This window comes from Cavia porcellus, unplaced genomic scaffold (assembly GCF_034190915.1).
Source record: "Cavia porcellus strain 051 isolate PalLab524CR breed Dunkin Hartley unplaced genomic scaffold, mCavPor4.1 scaffold_22, whole genome shotgun sequence".
Classification (NCBI taxonomy): Eukaryota; Metazoa; Chordata; class Mammalia; order Rodentia; family Caviidae; genus Cavia; species Cavia porcellus.
In genome coordinates, this window is record NW_026947505.1 from 55,497,202 (window position 1) to 55,514,270 (window position 17,069).

A 17,069-nucleotide genomic window follows, 5' to 3' on the forward strand; every position below is an offset into this window, starting at 1 on the left:
ATCACCACTCCCCTGTTATGGCACTGGTCAAGGCCATTTGTCATCCTTGGCTCCTGCCTTAGCCATTTTAGTGTTTTCTTTGCTTCTGCTTGTACTCTCTATTAATCTATTTGTAATAAAACAGTCAAAATGATTATCTCCTGTGAAACCCTTTAATGGCTTCTTAGTATATTCCAAGTAAAGGTCAAGACACACCTCCAGTCCCATCTCTTCCTAGACCCCCTCTTCCCAGTGTGCACTCTCCTATGTGGTAGACATGTCATCCCCGCTCTGTCTCTGGGCCTCTTCCTTGCTTTTCTTCTTGCTCTCTCTTTCCCTGGATGTTGGCACAGCGGGCCGCCTTACCTCCTTCAGGCCTCTCCTCACAAATTACCCTTGCAAATAAGCCTTTTTGGACTACCCCATTTAAAATTCCAATGCCTTTACCCCAATGCCTGATATTCTCTAACTCCCCTTCTCTGTTGCATTTGTCCCAAAGGCATCCCACAAAGTGATTTGATAGTTATTAATTTTCTTTCTCTCCTTCTCTCTTCTGGAATGTAAGTGAGGTGCCTAGGATCAGAACGGCACCTCCTGCTACACAGCAGGACCTTGATAAATGTTTGTTACATGAATGAATGAGTGAAGAAACAGAAGCTCAAAAAAGCTGACCAATTTGCTCGACCTCACATGTAGCTGGTGCCAAGGGCACAGCCTGTTGTGGCTGCTGCTCCTCAGTTTTTAAAAAGTGCTTATTACCCTTTTTCAGGCACACAGTGTTGGGATTACTCTCTCTGAGTTCTGTTTACATGGTGGATAAGGGAGGCCAAAAAACTAGCTGGCTCTGTGCTCGGGGTAGATAAGTACTCTGTCCACCTCCCCGGTCATGCCACTTCCTAAGACTGTTACTCACTGTTTCCCTCAGAACCCTGCCTACTCCACAGTCATTAGACATTCTGTGCACTAAGAACTTTCTGTCACACTGCATATTGAAAGGACTGTCCAAATATAATTACGACTGTTATATTGCTTCCTTAAAAGACTCGACCTAAACCATCCCGGAGTTAACAGCTTTTGTAGTCTCAAAAGCCTTCCAGACAAGAAGATTCCATAATCTTGCTGGAATCTGTGCTTGTGCTTGGCAATGCTGCTAGAGGACTTTTTTTTTCTTTTTTACTGTACCCTTTGGTTAAGTCTTAACACATGTGTTTTCTTCCAGATCCTTCTGGGTCAGCTTTCTCTCTCTCTCTCTCCCCCTTCCTTCCCTCCCTTTTTGTGATAATGAGATGAGCAGAGAGAAAGAGAGAGAGAGAGAGAGAGAGAGAGAGAGAGAGAGAGAATGAGAATAAATCTCACAGGAGCCATACCTTCCTTCACTCTATAGCTATCCTTTCCTTTTTTCTAGAGGGTGAAAGGACATAGAATACAAGACAAAGAAAGGATGGAGCTTTAGTAGTAACCCTTCAGCAGGCTTTTCCCTAGCATTTTGTAAGAAAGCCAAATAGTGCTGAGAATGGGGTTGGCACACAAATCCACTGTGCACTTTTGAGTCCCTAAAGAAGCATATTCCATTCTTGTTCTCTGTATTATTACAACCACGAGGTTAAACTTCATGGCTGGGATACTGCTTTTGGCATGGCTGGCACCTAGCATCAAATGGATTCTGTGACTATAGCTAAGAAGGTGACTGCTGAGCCATCTAATTCAACCAAGCAGAGGGAGAACCACTGCATGGTGCTTGCAATAGTGACAATTTATTTTCTTTCTTAAAACAAAATATACTTCCTTATGGTATGTCTTATGATACAATGGAAGTACTAAGTACAATAGCTCATCTCCTGCTATCTTCTGACTACATACCTTGAGGTGCTTCTTAAGTGTGGAGCCAAGAACCAAGTCCTGTTAAGTCCTAAAGTCTGTTCTGTCTTAGAAAACAAAAAAGGAAAAAGAATTCAATTATCCCTTGACTTCTAGAAGGAAGCTTGTGATTTTATTTGTTGCTCTGCAGTCTATACTGTGACTGGCTCTAATTTATGGCAATGATGTTGCCCAGAGCTGGGTTTAATCTAAACGAACAAAGGGGTATAAGAGTGGTAGTTTGCATTTGGAAGTATCTCTGCAAAGTTTTATTTTTTTAATTTTTGAGACAGGATATTGCTAGGTTATGCTGGGTGGGTTCAAACTTGCAATCTGCCTGCCTCAGCCTATGGGATACTGGTGTTTGCATTTGGAAGTTTCTTGATCCAAGGAGGAACTCTCAAATTGGCTGGTGTCCTTGTGTGAAAGTGTGGCACATGGGAACAAGGGTGGGACAGGCCAGAAGTTGATTTGCATTCAGGAATAAGATTATGGGAGGTTAAGGATTTCCAAAGAGCTAATACAATGCTTTTTCTTACATCATAGGAAACAAATTGCCAGTTCCAGGCAGCTACTTTCCAAAGTAGTATGTTTAGGATGTTTACTTACCTCTTAATTCAAATCCTATGAAGTCACTTGCTGAGCTAAGTGCAACAATTATCATTGAGCAGGCAAGGACATTTCAGCATGCACACAATGACCTGAGGAAAACAATGCCCAGCATGTAGAGCCAGAGTAGGTGCTTGGAGCAGAGGGGCAGGACTCTTCCAAGGCCTCGAAACCGAAACAGTTATGGAACCACTGAGGAAAATGCCACTGGGGGCATTTTGAGGGCTTTACCAACAAGACACTAAAGAGGTATATTCCTAACAGTGTGAATTCATGTTTCACAAGGAAGAAAAGCTAACCTCCAGTTATAGCTGAAGACTGAAGGAATATGAACATTCAGAATGTTTTAATGATTCGGAGGATATAAGTGATAGAAGGACAACAACTATTTTACAAGGATAGAAAGCAAGAAAATTAACACAAAACAAGTATTTGCCTAATATACAATATGTCCAAAAAAGTAAAAAACATATTAGTGGGATTTCTACCATGTGCCTCTTATTTTAAGTATGAGCATGCCATAGAAATAAGCAATTAGATACGCTGTCCCTGTCTGCAACTCACTAACACACTGCAGTGTGAAGGGTCATTTAGCCAGCATGCTTCAGAAGAATTGTAGCCAACAAAGAAAGAAACTGGGGTCTCCTGGAAGAAGGAAGGAAAGAGGGGAAGAGGAAGCAACAACAAAAAGTCCCCAGACCGCAATCCTGAGAACATTGACCCAGGACAGGTAAATACAAAGGATAATGAGAACAGCAAGCACGCAATCTCAGATACAGTGCCAGTAGACATGAAGAGATATATTCGGGACCTCATAGGCGAGTTCAAAAGTGAGATATTTAGCCAAATAAAGCAAGATATAAGAAGATTAATAAAAGACATGCTAAGCATCCCTTAAGAAGACACAGACAGAAGAAGGGAGGAACTCAAACAAAGGAGAGAACCATTGGATGAAGAATATAAAGAAAATATAGAATACATGAAGCAGGTTCAAAGAGATTACCAGGAAATTAAAAACCCTATGGAAAGATGGCAAATCTGCTCGAAAGAAACAAAGGATAGATTATCCAAACTGGAAGACAGTTTTGCAATGTGGGATTATGAAAGGAAAAACATTTTAAAAATAACAAGGAAACAAGCAGTAACAATACAAAGGCTAGAAGATGACAAGAGGATCTATAACTTGAGAATAAAGAATGTGAATGAAGAAGCAGGGGTACAAACAAAGGAACTACAAAGGGTATTCACAGAAATAATTAAGGAAAACTTCCCAAATATAGGAAAAGGAAATGATATTCAGATGTATGAGGTATACAGAACTCCAGCCACCTACCACCAAAACAGAGCTACACCCAGGCATATAATAATCAAGATCCCAGAAATCCAATATAAGAACAGAATATTAAAAGCTGTTAGAGACAAGAAATAGATAACCTACAGAGGAGGGCCATCAGAATAACAGCAGACTTCTCAACACAAACCATCAAGTCAAGAAGAGCCTGGAGTGAAATATTCTAAGCCCTAAAAGAAAATAACCTCCAGCGTAGATTGATATACCCTGCTATACTGTCTCTAGAAATTAATGGAGAAATAAGATGCTTCCAAGACAAAGAGGAACTTAGGAAATTCACAACCACAAATTCACCTGTACAGAGAATAATGCAGGGCATTCTAGAGAGAGAGAAAAGTACTAGGATTCTAGGAACAGAAAGGCCTCAATGAATGGAGCAGAAAACAGAATGAAGAAGATAAGCAGACAACTGATGGCAAAAAAAGCATAACAGAAATGAGGCAAAGAAGATTTTATTCAAAGCTGATATGATTGATAGTATCAAGTCTGAGAGTATAGGACTACACTGAAGATGACAAGACTGAACGATACACATTCTGGTTTGATAACTGCCAGTTTTTGAAGTTCTATACTATATAAAAAGTTGTGTTTGTATTAATACTGTTATGTACTGAAATATTCAGTTATACTATGTCTGATGATATAGCCGATTTTATTGGAGATAACAAGAGACAACACAGGTACAATGGTAGAACTCTTTGTACAATGGTCTTATTTTTGTTTCATGTGTTTATAGGAATATGTTTTGTTTTGTCTTGCTTTGTTTTGTTTCTCCCTCTAATATAGAAAGGATAGAAATACATGTTAAGACTCATGCATGTGTAGAATCTATAAACAGTTTATGAGAACTGATCTTATGACACATGATGAAATGAACAGATACTCTGAAGAAAAAGAGACACTAAAATACCCAGTGCTGATCTGGTAGTGTCATAATGTGAAACCCAGCAATAGTACTATTCTTTGTTCAGAGTGATATTAGCCTGCTTGGGTTTATTCAATGTCAACATAATTGAAGATATGGATAACTGCATGTATGTTTAAGTGTATAGGATTGATGACCATATGTCTAAGTTTTTGTTAGATAGTTGAACAGAACTGGTTGCAGTCTCACTGTTTGAATCCCCACTTTATAAGCTCCACTTTAGTGTCTTCCATAACTATTTGTAAGAAGACAATCTGTAATCATCAACTAGTGATTTCTTACTGTTTATTTTTTTCCTCTGAACATATGAATTATTTCTACCCATTTTCTGTTTTTTTAAATATTTTTTTAAATTAAATAAAAAAAAAAGACACTATAGTACCCAGTGCTGATCATGGAGTGTCATAATGTAAAATCTAGTAATACTATTATTCTTTGTTCAGAATGGTTTTAATCTGCTTTAGTTTGTTTACTCTCAACATAAATGAATCTATGGATAACTGCATGTATGTTTAAGTGTATAGGATTGACAACCATGTTACTAAGTTTTTGTTGGACAGTTGAACAGAACTGTTTACAGTCTCGCTGTTTGAATTCCTACTTTACATGCTCCATTTTTGTATCTTGAACAACTATTTGTAAAACAACAATATGTAAACATCAACTAGTGATTTCTTACTGTTTATTTTTTTCTCTGAATGTATGAATTATTTCTACCTATTTTCTGTTTTGTTTAGTCTTTCTGTAAATAAAATTTTAAAAAATGAAATAAGCAATTATTAGGGATTTGATCTAATAAGAAATTTTAAGGATATGTCATATACATTTATATCCTATATTCCTTTTTATTTTACTGCATTAGTATTGTATTTTGATAAATAACTCAAAGACTTCAGAATTCTAGGAATTCTGATTGGTAAAAACTGGAGTTCAGAAACACTGAGTAGATCAGGAGCCCAGTGTTAACTGGGGACACTTCTGGGCTTAGGGAACATGGTTACACCCTAAGTCTTGAGATGGATTCAACAGAGTAACTGAAGAAAGACTGTTATAAACAGTCGGGCTTTCATTTGCACATATATTTAAATATCACCCTATTTTTTTGAAAATCAGAATGGTTCCCAAACAGATAATAGATAATAAATTGTAAGCATCAGCTTCTTTCCCAAGGTCATTCTATATAAGTGAAAGTTTTCCAAATGTTTCCAGGGAATTCTGGAGTTAGAGTAATAAACCCATTCTTGTTTCTATCTAAAGAAGAAAGAGAAGGTTGGGTGTGGTCATACACATCCGTAACTCTAGTACTCAGGAGGCAGAGAAGTTCAAGGTCATCCTGGGGTATAAAGTGAGTTTGAGGCCAGCCTGAACTACATAGTGACATTTTGTCTTAAAAACAAAAACCAAACCAAACCAAACCAAACCAAACCAAACCAAACCAAACCAAACCAAACCAAACCAACAAAAAAACTCACTGAGAGAGAAGTTAGGGAAATAACACCTTTCACAATAGTATCCAAAATAATGAAATACTTAGGAATCAACAAATGATGTAAAAGATCTATACATTGAAAACTATAGTACTCTAAAAGAAGAGACTGAAGAAGATGTCAGAAAATGGAAAGGTATCCCTTGCTCTTGGATGGGAAGAGCCAACATAGTAATAATGGCCACGCTCCCAAAACTGTTTTACAGATTTAATGCAATCCTGGATCAAAATACTATTAACATATCTCACAGATTTAGAGACAAATTCCTAAAATTCATTTGGAAATAGAAAAGACCTAGAATAGCAAAGGAAATCCTGGGCAACAAAGGCAAGGCAGGAGGCATCACAATCCCTGACTTGAAATTATACTACAAAGCTAATGTGATAAAATCAGAATGGTACTGGTAAAACAACAATAACAAAAACCTGAGGACCAATGAACACACTGGAAGATGTAGACACAATTACCAAGACACTCAGCCACCTTATCTTTGACAAAGGGGCTAAAACATATTTACTGGAAGAAAGATAGCCTCTTTAACAAATGGTGCTGGAAAAATGGCTTTCCATATGCCAAGACTGAATCTAGACCCATGGCTATCACCGTGCACTAACTTCAAGTCAAAATGGATCAAAGATCTAAATATTAAAATAGAAACACTGAATCTACTAGAAGACAAGATAGGTAGAAATCTTGAAGACAGAGGGGTAGGCCAAGAATTCATGAACAAAATGCAAACTGCATGGGAAGTACTTCAAAGAATCAACAACTGGGATCTCATCTTATTAAAATGTTTCTGTACTTCAAAAGAAATCATCCACAGAGTGAAAAGAAAACCCACAGAATGGGAAAGAATTTTAGCCACCTATTCCTCAGACAAAGGACTTGTATACCAAACATATAAAGAACGGAAAAGCATGAGGCTCCCCAAGTCAAAGACTTACCACAAATGGGCATCTGAGATGAATACACACTTGTTAAATGAAGAAATACAAATGGCAAATAAACACATGAAGAAATCTTCAACATCACTGGTCATTTGAGAGATGCAAATTAAAACAACCTTGAGATTGCATCTCACTCCAGAAAGAATGGCTGCCATCAAGAAATTAACTGATAATAAATGTTGGTGGGGTTGTAGGGAAAAAGGAATGCTTCTCCACCGCTGGTGGCAGTAGAGACTGGGGTGGCCACTGTGGGAAACAGTGTGAAGATTCCCCAGAAAACTAGGATTGGAAGTCCCATTCAATCCAGCTATTCTCCTTCTGGGTATTTTCTCAGAAAAACTGAAAATTACATGCTACAATGATATACATACGCCCATGTTTATAGCAGCACAATTGTAATAGTGAAATATTAGAAATACCCCAAATGCCCATCAACTGTGGAATGGATAAAAAAGATGTGGTATTTTTATACAATGGAACATTATTCAGCTATAAAGAAGGACAATCTTGAGGATTTTATGGATAAATGGAGGTAATTGAGACCATATGCGTACGTGAAATAAATTGAAATCACATTTGTAAATATCGTATTGTCTCCCTAGTGTAAAAAACAATAAACTGAAAGGATAATAAGATCCAAAATATACAATAGATATTGTGATAATAAAAGAGAAATAAAGTGCTCAAAAAGAAAGAACAACTGGGCTAGGAGAAAGAAGAAATAAGGGAAAAGATTATATATATATATACATACACACACACATACACACACAGAGGAATACATATATATGTGTATATATAGTATATATACACAAGATAAATAGTTATATTACTAACTTGTGTTAGTTCATCCAAAAGAACAGTTTGTACTTTCTGTTTGATTGATCATTTTTTTCATGCCTAAATCTTATAACCTGAACAACTACTAAGATAACAATATGCAATATATTAATTAGTGTTAATTTCCTACTATTCTTTTTTGAGATTCTGTATTATTTCTATCCTTTTTTGTTTTACTTTTTTAAAATAAAAAAATAAAAACAGTATTATGAAAAAAAAAGAAGGGAATTATGCTTCCTCGTGCCCACAGCACAGGCACTGTGCTGGAAACTTTTATATTTTTTATGTCACCTGATCCTTACGGCACCCCACTGACTATCCCTAGTATTGCAGGTGAGGAAAATTCAGCTCACAATCCCCCAGCCACACCACAGCAGCCATTTTGCAGTCTTCCCAAGTTACCTGGTACATAATGCTCTGCACCCTACTCCAGCCTTAGTTATTTGATCTTTCACAATTTGCCCTTCGCCTTCTGGTATCTCTCTCATTGTCTATTTACTAGTGGTGTGAGAGGTGTTAATGGAGCATTTTTTTAGTGGAGCATTTTATTGTGAGTACAGAAAAAGGATACTAATGCAAAAATACAGAGTGCATACACAGTTCTCACGTTTATCAAGTGGGCACGCTCCTGCTCTATTGCTTAATAAAGGACTGAAATCTGGTAAACTTTATACTCTTCCTCATGCCAATCTTATTTGCCAGTATATATATTTTTTTGGTACTGGGATTAAACTAGGGCCTTGCTGATGCTCAGCAAGTGCTCTATCAGTGTCTTTTTTTTTTTTGAGGAGGGGCAGTCAGACTGCGAAGGATTGAATCAGGCTCTTGTACGCGCAAAGACTACTACTGAGTTACATCTCCAACCCTGCCTTATTTGTTCTTTATGTTGGATTTGGGATTTTCGGTAGAGCATGGCTTCCTATTGTTTCTGCACCATCTGCTTTTTGCATTAGTATTATTTGCCAGGTCTCTGAAGGCATCTGACCTCTGGGATTTAATGGTAGTTGTAATCATTAGCACCTCATATCCAAGTAATGGGTCTCGGTTTTCTCTTAAGACTGCTGTGAAGAGTTGCTCAACAGACAATGTACAGTTGTGGGACTGTACTTGTAAGGGCTACAGATGTGAGCTGTACCTCCAGGAATCATGCAGTAAATATCCTACACAATGGCTGGTAGTAGCACACAGGAAATGGCTGTCCTGAATCCAAAGCCTAAGGATGCTCATTTTCCTCATCCCAAGACAAGGAAGAGAAGCCAGGATGACTAAAGAAGAGGATTATATGTATTTCAAAGGATGATCAGTTTTACAGTTTACCATGGTGAAGTCCAACCTTTGAGTTCCTGAAGTTCAAAACAACCAACTGAATTGTTGCAAGTTCGAGACCAGCCTGGGCTATAAAGTGAGCCAAAGGCCAGCCGGAATTGCATAGCGTGATCCTGTCTCAAAAAGAAAACAAAAATAACAACAAAACCAAACAACAAAACCAAACAAACACAAAAACCCATCCAATTGAATGTCATCTCTGGACACTGCAGGTCCACATGCTGTTGTCCCCAAAGCCCTGAAATGACCATAGTCACTAAAGTAATTAAGAAATTTGAGTAGGGTATTTTCAACAGTGGTGAGAAAAACAAGTTTATGCTTCTTAGAATCTCAGTATATTAACAGTGAAAATTACTGGTTGCTTTTATATTTTTCCCCAGGTGAGGAAGGCACTGTGAATGCTTTCATTTTTTTATTCTCAAGAGAATGCTAGCGATCCTTAAAGCATTTGAAACAGCGAAAGCATACAGTGATTCAGATCTGACATCTAGGACTACACCCAACATGGGCTGAACTAGTCAAAACCTGAAGGTTAAGTGAACTAGAAACTATGATTGCTGAACCCCAGGTAAGGTTCAGATTCCTTAAAGAAACATGCTGTGTTCATATTCATGTCTCTGAGATGTCAAGTGTATCAAACAGAAACCATCTATGCCGCAAGCCTAACATGTGGGTGACTTAGACATCAATGTGGCACAGGGTACACTTCCTAACTCTTCTCAGTTTTCTGTACGTCAACAAACTGTGTTTAACAGCCATACAACCAACTAAATTATCATACCTCTTCAGGCAAACTGACCACCAAGTCATTTTTTGTCTGTCCAACCAGCGCCTGCCAGAAGTATTCGCTGCATGCGGCCAGCACAGCCCGGTGGGCTCGGAACTCCTTCCTCTCCACGATCAGAGTCACGTCACAGAGAATATCCTTTTTCCGCTGGTCATTGAGGCCCAGGAGGATGTTGGTGCAGTGGACTGTGGACTCATACACATACATGGGGGAGTCAGGCTTCTCATCCACAGACATGCCGTTCACACCCTAAAAGAAAGAAAGGCTGAGTCACCACCAGTCTCAGTCACAGAGAGAAGGCAAGAAAAACATCTCCGCTCCCACGTCCCTCTGCACGAGCCAGGGAGAAGGGTGCAGAATTGCCGATCAGCACCTTCATGGTCCGTTAACATAATGAGGTCAGAAAACATATCTGGAAAGTCAAGTTTGATGAGTGTCTTGTGTCCTTTCTACTCAATGCATTCTTTCACTTAAAACATTCGATATAAACATACAACACACATACATTTTACAATGTGTGGTTTTGATTTTGTTAGCAGGCTGAAACAACTTTCCATGTAAACAGTTCCAATTTAAGTACTAATTGAAATTTGTGCTAGGAGGAAATGAATAGTTTTGAATGCTGTTTGATGAAGCACAGGTAAGTTCCCGAGTTGAAGTCTGATTAAGATGCCAACTAGGATAAGTATCTAATCACAATACATGATTTAACAGGTGAACACACTGCATGCACACTGAAGTGTACATGTAGTCAGCTGTTATACCTGCCTGCTGCCACCTCAAGACAAAGTACAATCAACACAGTACAACTGTTGCTTGGCCAACAGATGTGGAACTGTGCTGTTATCACCCCAGTACCATTACTGATGAGAATCCTCTTTAAGGAAACAACATCACAATAGGAGTCATAAAAAGGTGTATTCATAATGAGCATTACATTTATAAAACTTTTCACTTTAAAAAGTATCTTAAAAATACTATATTTCTTGCCTTAAACATGCTTAAATTAAAAATCAACTTAAAAACTTGTCAAACCTATTGGCTAGAATTGTAATGGGGACTCAGCCGCCCTGTAACAGCAGTGGGTACAAGGGTGTTTTGCCAGGCAAGGGGCAGTCATTAATAGTGGTGAAGCAAGGCAGTGCACAAACTGTCAGATTCGAGGTCACAAGCAAGACTGAGCTCTCTCTTAGATCGCAGTCAGCCTCCGTATTCTGCTGATAGGGCAGGCTTGGGAAAACAAGGGACATGTGACTGTGTACGTGCTCCAAGTTGATGAAGTAGGCTATGACAGTTACATAAACATGGATCTCTGTCTTTTGGAAAAACCTTTCAGAGAGTCGTAGAAAATATTTAAACAGTACAAATTCTACTCATCAAAGAGTATTATCCAAAATCTATCATTATCTGAAGTTCCTGCTAGGTTTACTAAGTATTTTCTTGATTTTGTACATTATTCCTTCTTTCTGCCATACCAGAGCCACTCTGTCGGCCTTCACATTTCTACTGAGTCCTGTCACACTTTTCCTGTAGATCCCTTGTGATACACTGAGTCTGCATGTCCCCCAAAGCCTATGCAGGCATGTGGACAAGCTTTTTGAGGTCAGCTTGTTAAACCTGGACCTCTTGTTTTCATGCCCTTACCTTAGGAAGCAGAAACAGCATTTCGAGCTCAACTCAGCAGTGGGCCAGGACCCTCACTTTGTAAACATCCTCAACCTGTGCCCGAGGGCACAGTGACGGTGTGAGTGGTACACCCACCCTGGAGGGGGCAGCGTGCATACAGTGTAAGGGAGGAAAGGGGGCTTGCTTTCCATTTTTGCTCTTGTTGCTTTTGCAGTCTTCTGCTGCTTCCAGGAACAGTTGCTCCTTTGCTATGCCACCCTGCCTTAGAACCAGCTGATATGGACTAAAACTCCATAAACTGAGCTAAATAAACCTTTTCTTCTTTAATTTTGGGCATCAGGTATTTTGTCTCAGCACGAGAGAAAAACAACTAAGCCCCGCCCCCCCTTCAAACATCGCTGTTTCTGCAGCCCTTCCTATTCTCTAGTTACCATGGGTGCTCTTCTAGGAACTCCAGTCTGTCTGTTTTGACCAACCAATATCAAAGTGAATTCTGCTTCTCCTATCATGATATTAAATACTTTAAACCTGCTTTACTAATATTTATTGACACTTTTTACCCTACTGCAGCAAATTCTCAGATCTTCAACAGGACTCATAGGATCTAAGAATGAAATACTTTACAGTATAGTGAGTAACAGAGCTCAGAATAGCATCTAGGAGTCTGACAGTCAGTCTGTAAGCATTAGACAATGTGTTAAGTATGTAGACATTGGCTGAAATCAGATTGTAAGAAAGCTTTCCAAGGGTTCTTATTTGGATTTTGGCTGGGTCTTATTCTTTTTTCTGTAGGCCAAAAACCCCAGTTGCATACATACACATGTATATAGTTCAATAATTTGATCATATGGTTGGGCAGTCGAAGTTAATTACTGTTATTTTATTATGGTATGCTCATCTCTTCAAACTGATTATCAATCAAAAGTACAATATTAATGAATGGAGACTCATTCATTAAGTCATCCACTCTTCATTCATATTTGGGTCATGTTCAGAAATTAAAATGACTAACAGTTCTGAAGGTAAAAGTATAAATCAAAAGTTAAAAAAAAATCCACAGTCAAAAATCTGAAAAGCTGCAATTCACAAGAAAAGTAGAATGTTAAGTTTTACAGACAACCTGTCATGTCTAGAATGCTTCAGAGGAAGAGAATTGAATATGTTTTGCAGGTAATGAAAAAAACCAAGTTATAAATCATTTTATTTGATGTTTCAACCACATTTCTTCCAGAAACAATGCATTAAGCAAATACTTCTATGAATCAAAAGCTAACTTATTTAGTAATTGCTGAGTAAATTTTCTGCTTTTATCAAGCATTATTTTTTTCAAAGTTATTTATTATAAATCTGTAAGAGTAGTTTTTACAAAAGACAGTTACCAAGACTTAAAGAACTTTTAAGACTACACAGTGCTTCTAAAATTACTCAGTTACCACTTTTGCACTTTTAAACTGCATCAAGACTCAAACTTCTTACTTAAAGTGGAAACAAATTCAATTTCAGTACCTTGTAATGGAAAACTGTGCTTGTCACTTAATGTTGCTAATGCCTTAGCTAAAGTAAGGGTCTGACACGGAGCAGCTAAAACGTTTAGTGTTCTTTATTTACTCAAGCACTCCATCTGTGTGCCTACTAGTTAGTGCCAAGTTAACTGAAATTTAAGGCTGCTGTTAGGAGGAAGCATTTGAAATTGTACCATCACACCCTTAATAGCTCTGTATGGTTCTTGTACTTCGGTATAAACTCCCATTTTCCTTGACTTTCAGGAGGAAGTTCAAGTTACTGAGATAGTTTGTGACAATGTTTTTTATTGCGTAATTGAAAAATATGTAAAAAATTTAAAAAGGAGTCAATAAATAATAAATTACACTATTCTTGCTAAATTTTTGGTTGATGTAATTGCTTCATTTATTCTTATGCAAACAAAAATAAAAAAATCCTGTCATGTAGCATAAGAAAGTAGTGACTACTCGCACTTTTTTCTACACTTAAGTACAAACTGAGTGGAGAAGCAGGGTTTGATACAGAAAGGGAGCTGAAAGAACTATTAGAATTATGGTATCAGATCATTATGTACTGATCTAAATGTAACAAACAATTCAGTATATATTAAACAGACACCAGATTGGAAAAAATTAGGATTTACCATGTTAAGTGTTTTTGAAGATGAAAAGTGACAGGAGTTGTCTACTGCAGGTTGGTTCAGACCCTTGGAAGACAATCTGGCATTATCTATGGTAGTAAAGTTGAAGACACGCATAGATTATGATCGTGACTCTATTCTCTAGCTTACACTCTACAGACACTCCCACATATCTGTAACAGGAACTCATGGCAACATTGTCCAAAATAATTTCCTATCAGAAGAATAAAATGTCTGTCAGTAGCAGAATGTACAAATGCACTGAGATATATAGTATTCATATATTCATATCATGGAACAATATAAAGCAAATTAAAGCCACATGCAACAATATGGAAGAATTTCATAAACCTAATGTTGAATACAGAAGCTACAGAAGCAAGGCATAGCGAAATAACATACAATTTGATTCCATTATGACATTTAAAATGGGCAAAACTTAAACATCTAGGAATACTGTTATGAACTGAATTAATTCCCAATGTGATGGGCTTTGAAGGTGGTCCTCTAGGAGGTAATTAGGTCAGGAGGATTTAGCTCTCGTGAATGGGATTAGTGACCTTATAAGAGACTATCCTCTCTTTATCATGTGAGGACAGAGTAAAATGACAGTTGTCTATAAACCAGGACGAGAGCTCTCACAAGAAATTGAGCCTACTGAAACTCTGGTTTCATATTTCTGAACTACAAAACTGTGAGAAACACATTTGTTATTTAAGCCACCCAGTATGGCACTTTGTTGTAGCAGCCTGAATTGACTGAAACAGACAAAAGTAATAAAACCTTGAAGAAAAAGCTCAGAATAGAGGTTCCCTTTGGGGGATTAGTACTGTCATTGGAAATGGGTACTGCATTTATTTTTTTTCCTTATGGCCTATGGTCAAATTCTAATTTTACTTAAAGAAAGACTAAACAAAACAAAAAATAGGTAGAAATAATACATATGTTCAGAGAAACAATAAACAGTAAGAAATCACTAGTTGATGTTTACATATTGTCATTTTACATATGTGGGAATTTAAACAGCAAGCCTGCAAACAGTTCTGGTCAACTGTCCAACAAAAACTTAGTAACATGGTGGTTATTCCTATACACTTAAACATACATGCAGTTATCCATAGATTCATTTATGTTGAGATTAAACAAACTAAAGCAGGCTAAACCATTCTGAACAAAGAATAATAGTATTGCTGGATTTCACATCATGACAGTCTGTGATCAGCACTGGGTACTGTAGTGTCTTTTTTTAAAAATTTAACTTAAAGAAAGACTAAACAAAACAGAAAACAGGTAGAAATAATACATAATTTCAAAGAAAAAATAAACAATAAGAAATCACTGGTTGATGGTTACAGATTGTCTTCTTACAAATAGTTATTCAAGATACTAACGTGGAACATATGAAGTGGGGATTCACACAGTGAGAACCCAACCAGTTCTATTCAACTATCCAACAAAAACTAAAAAATATGGTTATCCATCCAATACACTTAAACATATATACAGTTTCCATATCTTCAATTATGTTGACATTGAATAAACCCAAGCAGGCTAATATCACTCTGAACAAAGAATAATACTATTGCTGGGTTTCACATTATGACACTACAGGATCAGCACTGGGTATTTTAGTGTCTCTTTTTCTTTAAAGTACCTGTTCATTTCATCATGTGTCATAAGATCAGTTCTCATAAACTTTATAGATTCTACACATGCATGAGTCTTAACATGTATTTCTATCCTTTCTATATTAAAGGGAGAAACAAAACGAAGCAAGACAAAACAAAACATATTCCTATGAACACATGACACACACAAAAAACATATAAGACCATTGTACAGAGAGTTCTACCATTGTACCTGTGTTGTCTCTTGTTATTTCCAATAGAATTGGCTATATCATCAGACATGTATAATTGAATATATCAGTATATAACAGTATTAATAAAAACACAACTTTGTATATAGTATAAACTTCAAAAACTGGCCATTATCAAACCAGAATGTGTATTGTAGAGTCTTGTCATCTTCAGGTAGTTGCCTGTACTCTTAGACTTGATACTATCAATCATATCAGTTTTGAATAAAATCTTCTTTGCCTCATTTCTGTTATGCTCTTTTTTTGCCATCAGTTGTCTGCTTATCTTCTTCATTCTGTTTTCTGCTCCATTCATTGAGGCCTCTCTGCCACTGTTCCTGGAATCCTAGTACTTTTATCTCTCTCTAGAATGCCTTGAAGTATTCTCTGTAGAGTTGGATTGGTGGTTGCAAATTTCCCACATTCCTCTTTGTCTTGGAAGCATCTTGTTTTTCCATTAATTTCTAGAGACAGTTTATCAGGGTATATCAATCTGGGATGGAGGTGATTTTCTTTCAGGGCTTGGATTATTTTGCTCCAGGCTCTTCTTGACTTGATAGTTGTGTCGATAAATCTGACATTATTTTGCTGGGCCTTCTTTTATAGGTTATCTGTTCCTTGTCTCTAACAGCTTTTAATATTCTGTTCTTATATTGAATTTCTGGTGTCGGTGTCGCTCCCGGCCGGCAGGAAGAACACACGACAAAATCTGGCGGTGGCGAAGTATTCTATTTTATTTCTCTCCTCCTTCACAGTCTACCCCGGGACTCGTCCCGGCCGAAGCCTCTGTTGGTCCGCTCCCCGCGGCTCCTTCCGTGCTTCTCTCTCTACAGTCTGTCCCGAATCCTCTACCGGTCCGCTCTCCGCGGCTCCTTCCGTGCTTCTCCCCTCCAGGGGTGGAGGTACTGGCTATATATAGGATTGTGGCCTCCAATCAAATCAAGAGGGGTCGCGTAAGCTGATTGGCTAGCAACATTAATAGCTAGGCAGACTACCCTGCGAGGCGGGAACTTAGTGGGGTGATAGGGATCAGGAAGCAGGAAACAGGCGCCACACAGGCGGGCTCGATGAGAGGGGTAATCTAGCTCAGGCTTTTGTACTTTCCTACAGGCCTCGCAATCACCGCGTCTGATGACTTGACAGTGCCACGGCTCCCAACATTCTGGGATCTTTATTATTATATGCGTGGGTGTAGCTCTGTTTTGGTTGTAGGTGGCTGGAGTTCTGTATGCCTCATACATCAGAATATCATTTCCTTTTCCTATATTTGGGAAGTTTTCTTTAATTATTTCTGTGAATAGCCTTTGTAGTTCCTTTGTTTGTACCCCTGCTTC

General features: G+C 37.9%; 1 protein-coding gene across 6 annotated transcripts in view; it reads right to left on the reverse strand.

Annotated features, from left to right (window-relative positions):
- Positions 1 to 17,069, reverse strand: part of Bach2 (BTB domain and CNC homolog 2) — a 342,094-nt gene that overhangs the window by 75,563 nt on the left and 249,462 nt on the right. For all 6 annotated transcript variants that reach the window (XM_063233246.1, XM_063233247.1, XM_063233245.1 and 3 more), the window contains one exon: positions 10,103 to 10,357. In XM_063233246.1, coding sequence (XP_063089316.1) covers positions 10,103 to 10,357 — 255 coding nt within the window. The remainder of the gene's footprint in view (positions 1 to 10,102; positions 10,358 to 17,069) is intronic.